The 15,025-nt window shown below is 39.2% G+C and overlaps 1 protein-coding gene across 7 annotated transcripts in view; it reads right to left on the reverse strand.

Annotated features, from left to right (window-relative positions):
* LOC126176655 (nucleolar transcription factor 1-A-like) overlaps positions 1-15,025 on the reverse strand; it is a 204,461-nt gene that overhangs the window by 34,624 nt on the left and 154,812 nt on the right. For all 7 annotated transcript variants that reach the window (XM_049923844.1, XM_049923816.1, XM_049923850.1 and 4 more), the window contains one exon: positions 4,697-4,825. In XM_049923844.1, coding sequence (XP_049779801.1) covers positions 4,697-4,825 — 129 coding nt within the window. The remainder of the gene's footprint in view (positions 1-4,696; positions 4,826-15,025) is intronic.

A 15,025-nucleotide genomic window follows, 5' to 3' on the forward strand; every position in this document is an offset into this window, starting at 1 on the left:
TGTGTTATGAACTGATTATAAACTCAGTACAGTCTCTTCCTTCCTTTGTGCAAAGTTTTACAAACAGGACAAGGATACTGTTAGTTTTTTGTCATGGTGGACACATATTTTATTTACCTTTTCTAAAGTTTTGCCTGTGTGTTTCACTTTGCCTATAACTTTGTTTTACAAGCTTATATTATGCCAGTAATGGACTCCGAATACTCTGAGAACTGTAAACTCTAAGAGCAGTTGACAAGACCAATATTTTTCTTGAACTTTGTCATTTTAGAGAAAAATATAAGTTTGTAACTGATCCTCATTAGCAACTGATAATCCAACAAGTGCTGTCTGTAGTTTGTCCTTCAGTTTTTCTAGTTTTAATTTTAGTCATAGAGATTAGTTTGTCAATAGTTATTGTAACTGGTTTATAGAACACTGTGGCTGAGTGACACTACTGAGAAAATATTAAGTCTGTGTGTTATCGTGAGCACTATATCTCGTGCAAATATACAGTGCATTGTGATGAGATCTTAAAATTCCTGATGTATTTTTACACTTTACCTCATTAGATAATGGGAATTAGTAATTTTTCATGTGTTTCCTGCAAAAGGGACATACAGTGGTATGATGGTTATGATGAGATAACGGGCAATGTTCTTACATAAGATAATGGATATTAATGATTTACTGAAGATCTGTTCCCTCAAGTACTTTTGCCTTTTTTTTTTTTTATAATTGTGATGTAATGAGGTGATACATGCTGATGATTTGATTTTGTGATTCTGGGAACTTGATACACATTCAAAGGAGAATGTGTTTTCTAATGTTAATGAGTATAAGCCATGACTGTGAAGTGACTGGAAAGTCCTTAACTGTCCAGACCACAACTTGGGTACATTTCAAACTTGTTAATTTTCATTTGCCTCAGCTATGACAAATTTATTTACATGAAAAATATGCATAAGGACTACTATCCCATGAAGTAATTTAAAATTGTTTTTAAATGAACAAGCATATCTTTTCTTTAGCTTTTCTGTGATTTTCACTATTATTTGGCTGCACTGGCAATTTCCAATAACGTATCCAAATTGAGGCAGTGATAGCTCATCAGCTGCTCTAGCTAGTTTATGCTACAATTTTTCCAGTTGCCACTACTAAGTAATTTTGACTTAGGTATTATATTTCACTCTCTCTCTCTCTCTCTCTCTCTCTCTCTCTCTCTCTCTCTCTCCCTCTCCCTCCTCTTACTGTGTACTCCTAAGTATGCCACAGTGTGTCTCATTTTATAGTTCATGTGTAATGTTAACTATGTTTCATTACAGTTCTCAACACTGGAAAAGAGTACACTGGATTGTAACTTGCCTCCTCATTTGAGCATGGATGACCAGAAAAACAAGGAAAAACAACATCGAGGTCTTCAGTATTGAGAATTGCAACGAACGTGTCACTCTATATCAATGATACATGAATGGGTCTAGATGTCTTTACACATAAATTTTGTTTGATGACTAGATTTCACTGAACTTTTCCTCACCTCTCTCTCATTTATTAGACATGTCTCGTATAGCATAGAATTTATAATCTCTACATATATAGAATCATTGTTTTCTTGTGTTGGCTTCCAGGGTCAACAATTGTTATTTTATTTGTTGTTGTGTTTTATGTTGTGCTGGAATATTATTCTGACAAGAATTTGATTTGTACTGTTGGCTTTCAAGTGACATGCTGTTAACTAAACTCATCATTTGCATAATATGTTGAGTGACAAAATCTTCATATAGCACTGTCAATGCTATTTAATTGCACATTCTTGAGGCTGTAAAGATTCGCCGTGTGATCACAGGCTCATTCTCTATGTCTACAGTGTCTTTCCAAATGCACCTCAATGTAGATATCTGGAATTCTCTAGATATTTATGAGAACTGATGAGAATGTAATTATAGAATAATAATTAATTTCGAGTCTCGCCTATTATTCAGTTGAGATGAACTCTTATTTCTTCTGATACAATGTAATATATCTATAGAGGTGTAGTAGTTTCAAGATAATCTCAACGAGAACAATGGTGTGAAGAACAGTGCCAGAATATTTAACATTCCTGATAAAAAAAAATTATATATAAATAAGAGATGATAGTCTTGTTTGTACTCTCTGCAAGATTATAGTGTCTTAGATTCCTACACATACTGCACAGTGTCAAACTGTCATTTCACTAATAAAAATGTTCATATTCAATTGTGACATTATAATAGTGTGTCATGTTTTGTAGGACTGTTACTCTGTGAGGTGATATAAGGTATTTAAATTCAGTAGGTAGAATGTTAATATCAGAAATTCATGAGTTTTGACGTGTAGCCTTTGTTATACCCTGATTTCATGTATAATTCCAGTATTTTGTTGGTTTAAGAAAAGGCTTTGTACCTTGTATTTTAACATGGGTTAATGCAGATACAAGTTTTCATGTGATTCATGATACATCATTTCTTCAATTTGTTAACTGCATTCTACATTTTATTGAAATTATCTTAATACTTTGTAGCCTGTGCAACTTTGCGTAACTATTACCCACATAAATATTCAGAAGACATAGCAAGATTTTATTTAGGTTATTAGTCTTTTTCGAATGTACTTAATCCAGTGCTAACTCACGCCAGGTGTTAATCTTCTGCAATAAGCTGTTTTATCAGGTTTGTGACCCAAATACTTTGATTACCATAGAATTATGTATTCTGTCATGTTGTTGATGCATTTTACATTTTGGTATTAGTTCCATTCTGTAGCAATGATATTAATATTTGCCAGACATTACAAACAATTACAATTTCTAGGGGCACTGTAAACCCTTAAAAGACCAGTGCTGTGCTATTCAGTTTGGCCAGCACCTACTTTCTATGACTCTGACCTTAGTACTGCGACAGCAAAATAATAACAGATTTTTTTCTCCTCAACCTAACAGAAACCTTAACAATTCATTCTTCTTTTGTGAAGTTTTCTGGCAATAGTGTAACTTCATTTAACAACTGATTATCTGGGTGATGATGACTTCAATTATTACAAGAGATGTTGTATATCTGCAGAAAATTTGCTAAACTTGACTACATGTAAGTCCACTCCCACTTACACTAAATGAAATATTGTAACACATCCCTCCCATATCATTAAGGCTCCTATTTGAGCAAACTGTCTTTCCCGGAAGTGACTGACACCCTTTTGTGGGCAATATGAGTCACCACGCCTCTGAAATGGGGAAGGAATGTACAGGTTGGCAGCCGTTAAGGAATATTTTAGTGAATTGGTTTAAAAATTTTTATTTCAAAGGCCCAAGTCAAATCTTTACAAGTTTTTTCCCACAGCACCTTCCGCTGTGCCTCAGTAACACAAGTTGCCTGCCTTTCAGAACTGAGGTAGTTCTGTCCAGTTAAAGCTGCTGACAAGAGAGCCCTCAGCCCTCTGCTGAAATTACTTATGAATCCATGCCATCAGTTTTAGCCAATAGCATTCATAGGATGCAAGTAATGTGTGTGGACTCTCGAGCACTCTGTAGATACAGATCTCTCATGGTTCAGACCTCGAGCAGAACAGATATCTTTCTTGGGAGACAGAGCCTTCGGCTCTGCACCCATGACCAGCCACCATCATAACATGAACCACTTCCCCTTCTGCTACCCAGTTATTTAGTTGTTTGTCCTCCTAGACTGGCCTAAACCTGGTAACTTCCTTCCTAAATGTGCCCGTTGTATTACACACACCACAATATATTCTCTTTCTTTGACTAAATTTCCAGTTTTGTATTTAATGTCTTCCCTGGAATCCCACTCACAAGTTATGACCACTTGAACTCCTGTATATTGTTGTCATAAGCCAGATGCATCAATCATCTTGCCTCTTCCAGCACATGAACAGTGGATAAGAACAAAAAGAACAACATTATTTAAATTACAATATAATGATGCACACTTATCCCAGTCTCACACAGTAATCATGTAAAAATAACTGGCCATATGACACAAAATTAGCTTTTCTTCTAATATACTGCCTATCTTCAGTATGTCCTCTGCCATTATTGAGACTGAACATTGGGGTACTGAACAACATGAATGGAATTTGCAAACTGAGCCTGGAAAAAGTAATCATCTATTACTAATGCTTGACTGTTTTATAATATTATGCCGCATTTAAACAAAGATCTGTTTATTAAACCATTACATTACAAGAGTATGCCCTAGGGATGTTAGGACCAATATGTATCAAGGCAAAATGCTGTAGCATCTCTGGAACTATGACCATAATTCAAGAACTGTTAATTCAGATCTGACTTCATAATGGTATACATTCTGTCATACAGTAATAAACAAAATAATAACTTGAATGCACATTGTTTCAACATTTCAACACTTTTTAAAGACTTTTTACATTGTTATAAATATTACAGATAATGACTATGTACAGATTTGTCAATTATAGTTTATGGAACAGAAGAAAACATATATGTTTCAAATTAACCCTTGAAGTCGTCTTCACTTGAAAGAAAAACACTTGTTAGCAAAACTAGTTATTTATTTTTTGAGTAATAAATGACACTGTCACTTACGCAGCTACACTAGCATTTGCTACAGGCAAAGTAAAACTTCACTACTGGTAGATACAAGAGGGAGGGAGGGTGAAGTGGGGAGGGGGGGGGGGGGGGGGGTGAGACTATTCCATAGTAGCTTACCTTCTTTCCTATTTTATTTTTTGGAGGTAACTTTTTCTTTGGTGCACAGTTAGAAAGTTCTTCTTGCCGTTTCTCATCAGAAAGCGACTCTAGGTAACTTGCGTACTCCAGCTTGTACTGATCTAGCATCTGAAATGAAATATTGGTTAGTTTGTCACATATTCAATCAAGAAAATCTGAAAATTGTATCATTTATACAACATATTACATAAGTAAGGATTACTGCCTTTCAAATGATGTCAACTTCACATACAAGGGTTGAAATCAGCAGAAATGATAAAGTAATAAATAAAGAAACAGAAAGTGAACAATACATAGTCAAGCAAATGCAGATCAAAAGAATAGGGCAATATAAATGACTGTTTCACAGCCTGTGCAATCCAGATCCTTCTGGTGGGAACTCTCCCTACAATATATTCTACGTTCCTGTAGCCCCCCTGGCCTAAACCATCATTAGTCACTGTCCTCCACCCATATATATCCTTCCCTGTTCCCACTCCAGCACTACACAGGCTTCTATTCCACCAAAGCACCCACCATCTATTTACTTCTCTCCTTTTCCACTTCCTCCCCTGCCCTGTCTAACTTCCTGTTTGCACCTAGCTGCCCTACCCTCTCCCCACCAAGTCCCTGTATGCTGCCGCAAGCAGTACTTTTAAGAGGACCCCGCCCTTCTCCTTACCCTCACCACCCAGATTGCTTCTATAACCATGCACAGTTACTCGCAGTCTGGCCTCAACGACCAAAGACAGCGCCTTTCAAATGATGTCAACTTCACATACAAGGGTTGAAATCAGCAGAGATGATAAAGTAATAAATAAAGAAACAGAAAGTGAACAAAATAAGTAAACTTTTGGCCAAAAGGTGTTCTTCTGAAAAGCACACACACACACACACACACACGTGCGCGTGCGCGCGCATGGAAAAGGAGAGAAGTAAATAGATGGTGGGTGCTTTGGTGGAATAGAAGCCTGTGTAGTGCTGGAGTGGGAACAGGGAAGGATATATATGGGTGGAGGACAGTGACTAATGATGGTTTAGGCCAGGGGGGCTACAGGAATGTAGAATATATTGTAGGGAGAGTTCCCACCAGAAGGATCTGGAATGCACAGGCTGTGAAACAGTCATTTATATTGCCCTATTCTTTTGATCTGCATTTGCTTGACTATGTATTGTTCACTTTCTGATGAGAAATGGCAAGAAGAACTTTCTAACTGTGCACCAAAGAAAAAGTTACCTCCAAAAAATAAAATAGGAAAGAAGGTAAGCTACTATGGAATAGTCTCACCCCCCCCCCCCCCCCCCAATTTCTTCTGAAAAGCACACACACACACACACACACACACACACACACACACACACACACGTGTGTGTCCTGCCTGTGACTCAACATCTCCACTACATGGTGAGTAGCACTCTATCTTTTCATAATATTGTCATTATTCCATTGTCTGCTTCTTCCAATTTATTCAGATCCTATGTCCATAATTTTCCATCTTTTTTGCAATTGCTTCAGTTTTAATCTACATTTCATTACCAATAAATTACGGTCAGAGTCCGCATCTATACCTGGAAGTGTTCTGCAGTTAAAAATCGTGTTTCAAAATCTCTGTCTTACAGTAATATAAGTCATCTGAAAGTTTCCAGTGTCTTCAAATCTCTTCCACAGATACAGTCTCTCAAATCTCTTCCACAGATACAGTCTACTTTCAGGATTCTTAAGCCAAGTGTTTGGAAAAACTAAATTATGCTTGAACAGTTCTGCAGTTAAAAATCGTGTTTCAAAATCTCTTCCACATATAAAGTCTTCTTTCTGGATTTTTAAGCCAAATGTTTGAAAAGACTAAATTATGCTTATATCAAGCAGCTTCCCCTTTTATGTCTTTCCCACATTCTGTGTGTTTCTCCTTTCTTTCTCTTTGTTTTCCTACTATCCACCATGTCTCACATCCAATCAAATTTTACAGATGAAAAATAACTTCTTTTATTTATAAAACAAATATTGACTTTTAAGCCACATCTTATTTTGAGCCATTCATTTTCACTCATTAACACAATGAACTCTGCAAATACTATCATGAAGGAGAGCATTCAGGGATGTCAATAAAGCAGGTTACACAGTAACAGGCATGTTACTTCTGCAAAGTATACAACCAACCAATTACTATTAGAAATGTCAAGAACACCGTCAGCTGTAATTTCTTCTCCAGTTCATTGGCTACCAGTTTCAGCGTTACAATAAACCATCATCAGGCCATATGTTCCACATAGTGGTTGAATTTCCTCACTGAAAAACGTATATATGTCATAAGTGAAAACAAGCTAATTTCAAACCCGCTCTTAGTCACATGGTATTTGCACATGCCAACATCTCAAATACAACTTCTTTTGACCATATATGACAAATTCTGTAATAAATATAGCAGCAGTAGTTGTTTAATTTTCCTATAATGGGTTTTCATACCTTTGTATTTCCTTTTATACCATCATCAGGACTCGTGAAAAACTTTCACACTATTATAGTTTTAAATAATGACACATATGGAATAAGTGTAGCCACTGGGATAAGGGTATTGTGGGAATGAAGGCAAAATATCTTCACAAATGAAATGAATGATATGAAATAATAATCATTAATTTATGATACATCCTTGTATACATATTTCCATGGAAATAATTTTGAACAATATTCTTTACAGAGCATTGCAATACCTCAGTGTGAACGATATTTGATGTAAGAATCTAATCTTCATTTCGTTTTTGTTTTTAGTTTTCTTTAAGGGATACAAAAATGTTAATTGATTCAGTTACTCTTGAAAAGGCTACATAAAATTGTCAGTGAGTAATGACAGGATTTGGTTGACAGGATTTGGTAACTACAACCCTGCTTTTTTAAGTATTTGCTCCTGCAACTTGTTTACTGCCATTGAAAATGCAATTTTAATAGGCAACTGTCTCCTTGTTAACTGAAAAGGCATGCTTGGATCAGATGGTGTAAAGTTTTTCTGTGGTATTCCAACAGTTTTCCCAGTGTCAATCAGTTGATCATTAATTGTAAACAGGTGAACCTTATGAGAATTTCGCACTTTTATAGTTGTAAGCAATGACAGTATTTGGAATAAGCGTGGTCGTCGGGCTAAGCGTGGTCGTCGGGCTAAGCGTGGCCGTCAGGATAAGTGTACTTGTGAGAATGAAGAGAAAACATCTTTAAAAATGAACCAAATGACATGAAATAATAATCAGGAATTTATGATACATCCTCGCATACCTATTTCCATGGGTATAATTCTGAACAAAACTCAGTTACAGTAAGCATGTTATGCAATAGTAGCAATAGGTAAATCACAATTCCACCAGACAATAACACTAATTCTGACTGAGCTACTGCAGATCAGCTTTGAGTTTTAAGATCCACTGCTCCTTCTCCATAATTATAGCGTGACAAGGAGAACTTCTAGAGTGCCAAAACGTTCCCACATTGTCATTCGCACTGGTGCACACAACATCTATGATCAGTATCCTCATAAGCTTTTCATACAGTTTCTGACTACCCTGCATAAATGATATTAGTTAGCTAAATATTCTGTTAATAATAATTTTCTAATGAAAGGTGATTTTCAGATGGGACTTCAGGAGAGACTGAAATTACAGGGATAGCCAAATTTGTTGCATCTTCAGAAAATGACAACAAAAAAAGGCTTCACCATCAGATAATTAAACAAGACATAGGTAACATGTTGCCTGTGCCTGCATATGTATCAATAATTACTGTTTTTGCCCTTTAATAAAAGAAAAGAATTGCAGATCAATTGAGATGAAGCTCACAAATCAATGTTAATGATTTTCAACCCAAGTTAACATACAAAAGCTGATAGACCAGATGCAAAGGAATATGAGGATAACAAACATTGGTATACTGTCCACGCAGGTTCAACTTCACATGCTGTGATTTACAAGCATTGATGATTTTCAAATAATGAATTTTCTTGAAATTGACCAGAAAATCAAGTGCAACTTTTTGTAAGTGTGGAAAATCAAGTGCAAGAGAGAGGTCATTAAAGTCAGTTTTGAAAAGTTCTGAAGACTGTATACAACAAGATCAATGCAACACTTAAACCAGCAAAATCAAACAATTGAAACTCCAGGTTGAAATATCATCAATGTTAGGACAGAGATAAACTACTATTTACCATAAGATGACTTGCTGAGCTGCAGATAGGCACAATAAAAAGACTGTTACCCATTTAGCTCACACACACACACACACACACACACACACACACACACACACACACACACACAAACAAACAGGCACAACCCACGGACACACAACTGCCATCTTTTGCAGCTCGGACCTGAATGCAACTGCCACGTTGAATGACAATCTGGCAGAAGCCTCTGTAAATTATCTGACACCTCCATCTATTAACTCTGGAAAATGACCCCATCCCAGAAGTCCAACATAACCTCCAACACTTAGGCCCCTCCCAGAACATCTTCTTTGAATCCATTTCCCTCCTCACCTCTGTGGCACCCTGCACACTCATCTTCTATATGTTCCTCAAAATCCCCAAATCCAACAATCCTTGATGCCCCATTGTAGATGATTATTGTGCCTCCACTGAAGGAATTTCGCCCCTCATTGAACTAACACCTAACCAACTGCCCTAAATCTCCCTCCCACATCAAAGATACTAACTAACCACTTCCTTCACTGACTCCACACCATCCCCACCATTTTATCTCTCGGATCCCTAATTGTCACTGTTGATGCCACTTCCCTATACACCAACATCCGTGACACCCATGACCTTGGCATTACTGAGCACTACTTCTTCCAATGTTGTTAAACCGTCTACCTCATTCCTTATACACCTTCCTAACTTTATGCTAACACAAAATTACTTCTCCTTTGAAGTGAAGCTATACAAAAAAATCCACTGCACACCTATGGGAACCCACATGGCACTGTCCTATGCCAACTCATTTGCTTGTCATCTAGAGGAAACCCCCATAGGCTCCAAAAATTCCAAACTCCTAGTCTGGCTCAGGTTCACTGATGTATCTTCATGACCTGGACTCAGGGCCAAGACAATCTATCCTCATTCCTTCTAAATATCAAAATATTCTCTCCCACCCGCTTCACCTGGTCCTCCTCAATCCAACATGCCACCTTCCCAGATATAAACTTCTTTCTCTCTGATGGCTCCATCCACACTTATGTCCACATTAAACCCAGCAACAACAACAGTACTTGCATTTCGACAGATGCCATCCCTTTCCACGTTGAAGAAACCCTCCCATACAACCTGGCCACCTGGAGATGGCGTACCTGCAGTGACAAGGATTCCCTTGTCCAGTATGCTGACGGTTTCACTAAGGCCTTCACAGACAAGCGCTATCCCTCGCCTAGTGTGCAAATAGTTCTCCTGTGCCATTTCCTCACACACTCCCAAGGGCAAGCTACAAAGGACTGTCCCCTTTTGTCACCCAGTACCATCCCAGACTGGAACAACTGAACCACATCCTTCACCAGGGCTTTAATTACCTATCACCATACCCTGGAACGAGGGACACCCCACCCAAGATCCTATCCACCACTCCTAAAAGCCACTCCCAATCCCAAGCCCTTGTCATAGGGTTCATATTTCTGTGGAAGAACCAGGTGTAAGATCTGCACCACCCATCCACATAGCACTTTCTATTACAGTCATGTCACACACTTACCCTACCCCATCAGAGGCCAGGTCACATTCGAAAGCAGCCATGTCATACATCAGCTCTGCTGCAATCATTTCTCAGCTTCGTATGAGTATATTGGTATGACTACCAATCAGCAGTCCACCAGGATAAATAGTCACTGCCTAACTGCGGGCAAGAGCTTAGCAGAACACCCTGTGGCACAATATGCAGCTGAACATGACATGTTAAATTTGAAAGGCTGCTTCAGGCCATCTGGGATCCTACCTCCCACCATCAGCTTTTATGAAATGCACTTATGGGAGTTATCCTTACAACACATTTCTGCTCTCGAAATTATTCCAGCCTCAGCCATATAGTAACTTATCGTCCTCACACCCTCCACCCAGCAGTTTCCACCCACTCTGTCCTATCACTTCCTCCACATTTACATACCCTGGTCCTCATTGTGTGATGCTCACTGACTACACACCTGCCCATATTTCTCCTTCACTGTGTCTTTCCTTTTATGCTCCCCTCTCTTCCTTTTACACTCCCCTCTCCCCTCCCAATCCCCCTGCCCCATAGCTTCCAAATGCTGCGCCTGTGTCTTCTCATGCCTGTAACTAGTACCTCCAGACAGCACACAAATGGTGTGTTCTCAAAAAAATGTGGGAGAGCATCATATACACAAAATGACTACTTTTTAGTACTGTTTTTCAAAACCATATTTCATTTAGATGGCAATAGAGGTACCCAACAAGCCCAGCAACTTAAAATATCAGTTCAGAAGCAATTCAAGACAACAGAGGAGCTTTGATACTTAATGCAACAGGTGATTGTGCCAAAAGTAATGAAACTCGTTTCTTTCTCAACCAGCACACCAGCAGTTTTGGGAGAAAGATGTGTCATATAAACAGCTCATCTAAGTTGTTTTTTAATATTCACAGGGTTCTAGACAGGTACGTTGCTAGGTACGTGGGTAGATCATGTAACTAATGAGGAGGTATTGAATAGGATTGGGGAGAAGAGAAGTTTGTGGCACAACTTGACTAGAAGAAGGGATCAGTTGGTAGGACATGTTTTGAGGCATCAAGGGATCACAAATTTAGCATTGGAGGGCAGCGTGGAGGGTAAAAATCGTAGAGGGAGACCAAGAGATGAATACACTAAGCAGATTCAGAAGGATGTAGGTTGCAGTAGGTACTGGGAGATGAAGAAGCTTGCACAGGATAGAGTAGCATGGAGAGCTGCATCAAACCAGTCTCAGGACTGAAGACCACAACAACAACAACAACAACGTTGCTATTCCCATTGCATGTTACATGCCAACACTGATAGTAGTGTTAATCATCACTGCACAATATACTGCATGAAACTCAATGACAAGGCATAACGTTCTTGACTGTGGACAAGAAGACATCTACATCACTAAATGGAGACATCCAACAAAATGTGTTACATGTGAAAGAACTGTTAATTAAGTGCACACTATGTAATGTCACAATGACATCTGACATAGCTGGAAATGTTTACAGTCTAGCAACACTGCAAAATACCGCTCTTATTCTGAGCAATTATAAGCTCAGAAGACATAAATAATAAAAAGAAGTGAACATATGAATGCTAGTAGATTTTAAACCATTTGATGACCCTGGAAACTCGAGGGAATTTTATCAGTAACACAGTTGTTGTTTACACAAGAAATGTTAAGTAAACATGTGATTACACCACTCCCACATTGCTGAGGCTTGAATATGGTCTGGAAAGTATAAGGGATGTAAGGAATGGGCGCAGATGTAGACGGACAGCATAACTATTCCTGGAGATGAGTCCCAATTAATGTTGCTAGTTTAAAAGCTCTTCATGCATGGTGATTTTTTTCCACCATAAACAAGCTCTAGGGATTGATCGATGAGAGGATACAGAACAAAAAAGGTCTAATAAACTTTCCATGCTAGAGACCATTCCTTCGATCATACTTTGTCACACAGACTGCAGTCTACCACGCACTGCAACATGCGGCCACAGTTACAGCATGCATGGTTTCCTGCTAGAGGGTGGTACTGTTCCTCCACATCATGTCCTAGTGCTCTCTCCTGCTGTAGTAATTGGTAATGCTGTGTTCGATTCACTTTTCTTGCTGACTCACCTTGTGGTGGATGTGATACAGTGTTGTACACAATTGTTCCGTATTCAAATCGAGAACCTGCCAGCAGGTGTTTACTTACGGAATAGCAAATGGCAACGGACGTCAGGCAGCAAGGCGGTATCAGGAGACCTATCCCTGCCGACAACCACAGCATTCAATGTTTGCAATATGTTTCGCTGTTTGTCTGAGACAGGGCCATTTCAGGAAGCAGGAAATCATGAAGGATGTACGCCATATGTTCAAACACCATACTTGGAGAAAAATGCGATTAACGCTGTGGAAGTGTCAGTACAAGGCAGTTGGCCCACCAGTACAAGATAAGCCAGATGACTGTGTGGTACAGTTTCCATGACAATTGTTACTACCCTTATTGCTTACAATGTGTGCAGGAATTACTAGCAACAGACTTTCCACATTTGGAGCAGTTTTGTCTCTTGTTGCTTCACCAGGCAACCACGATTCCGGGATTTGTGCCATCCACCCTACTCAGAGACGAGGCCACCTTTACATGCAGTGGTATCTTCAACTACCATAACAGTCATCTACCGGATAGTATGCAGAATCCCCCATGGTATGATGACAGCAAATCATCAGCATCGGTGCAATTGGAATGTGTGGGCCGGGACAACTGGCAAACATATTTTGGGACCTGTCTTCTAACAGGCCAGAACAACTGGCGTTTTTTGTGGGTGGCTTTGCCTCACCTGTTGGAAGGATTGACATTGATGATTTGAAGGGTTATGTGGCTGTAATGTAATTGGATAGATAAAAAATCTACTCAACAAGTGGCGACAGAACACACATATTAAAGTAGGTTATAATTAGGCAAGCTTTCGGAGCCAGTGGCTCCTTCTTCACACAGAAGAGTTAAAGGAGTAGGAAGAGGGGTGAAAGAAAAGGACTAGTGCAGTCTAGGAAAAGAGGTAGACTTTGGAAAAGTCACCCACAGTCGCAGGTCAGGGGAGACTTACCGCATGGGATGAGAAAGACAGACTAATTGTTGGGGACTGCACCAGATAAGATTTGAGAACCTGAGAGCTTAATGGTGGATGGTGGGTAATATTTAAGACAGAGGTAACTGCTGAAACATTGTGTACAAGTTACTAAGGATGAAAAACTAAGTGCTTTATATGTAACAAACAGAGATGGGATGGGGATGGAAAAAATAGACAGGTAAGAAAATGAAAGATGTAGAAAACTAAAACAGAGTGAAGAATGGAGTAGTTACTGTGAAGAAATGGTGAGACAAAAGAAATTAATGTAAATTAAGGGCAGGTGGGCGGCAAGAGCCAAGGACGTGTTGTAGCACTAGTTCCCAGCTGCAAAGTTATGAGAAACTGGTGTCTGGAAGAAGAATGAAGATGGTGCATGTGGTGGAACAGGCATCGAGGTCACAATTGTCATGTACAATTGTCATGTCGTAGAGCATGCTCTGCAACAGGATAATATGTTTTGCCAGTGTACACCCTCTGCCTATTTCCTTCGATCCTAACTGGATAACTTGGTAGTAGTCACACAGACATAAAAGGCCAAACGGTGTTTACACAACAACTGGTATATGATGTGTCGTTTCACAGGTGGACCTCCCTTTGATAGTATATGTTTTACCAGGTACAGGGCTGGTATAGGTGGTAGTTGGAGGATGTATAGAGCAAGTCTTCCAGCAGGGATGATCACAGAGGTACGAGTCATAGGGTAGGGTGATCAGTGCAGAAGGAGCATAGGGTCTGACAAGAATATTGTTGAGATTGGGAGCATGACGAAAAGCTATTCAAGGTGTGGTGGGCAAAATATCAGACAGAATGTATCTCATTTCACAGCATGATTTTAGGTAGTCATGGCCTTGTTGAAGTAGCTGATTAATACATTCTAGACCAGGATAATACTGAGCAACCAGTGGTGTGCTCCGAAGTTGTTTTTTGGAGAGATCAGCAGTACCAGGATTGGATGTGATGGCCCGGGAAATCTGCACTTGAACTAGGCTGGTGGAGTAATCACATGCAGTGATGGCTGAGGTGAGAACGGTGATGTATTGTTGTAAATAGTATGCAGCCAAACAAACACATTCCCCTCGAATGTCAAGGCTGCCTGGGAGGGAACGTTTGACATGGAAAGGAAGGAAACTGCCCAAACGTAAGTACTGTTGTTTGTTAGTAGGTCTGATGTGGACAGAAGTATGTAGTTGGCCTTCAGTGAGGACAAGATCAACATAAAGGAAAGTGGCACGGGAATCAGAATAGGATCATGTGAAATTTAATTGCAAGAAGGTAGTCAGAGGTTCTATGGGTTTTAAGTGGTCAGCCTCACCATTAAAATTCCTGAAATCTCTGAATACCTCCTCCCAATACCAGCTGTTATGTAAACACTGTTCAGACTTTTACATCAGCATGACTACCACCAAATTATCAATTAGGATGAATGAGCATACAAAGATGGTGTATACTAGCAACATACAATATCCTGTTGCAGAGCATGCTCTACAACATGACAATTACAAC

This window comes from Schistocerca cancellata, chromosome 1 (genome assembly GCF_023864275.1).
Source record: "Schistocerca cancellata isolate TAMUIC-IGC-003103 chromosome 1, iqSchCanc2.1, whole genome shotgun sequence".
NCBI classification, from domain to species: domain Eukaryota; kingdom Metazoa; phylum Arthropoda; class Insecta; order Orthoptera; family Acrididae; genus Schistocerca; species Schistocerca cancellata.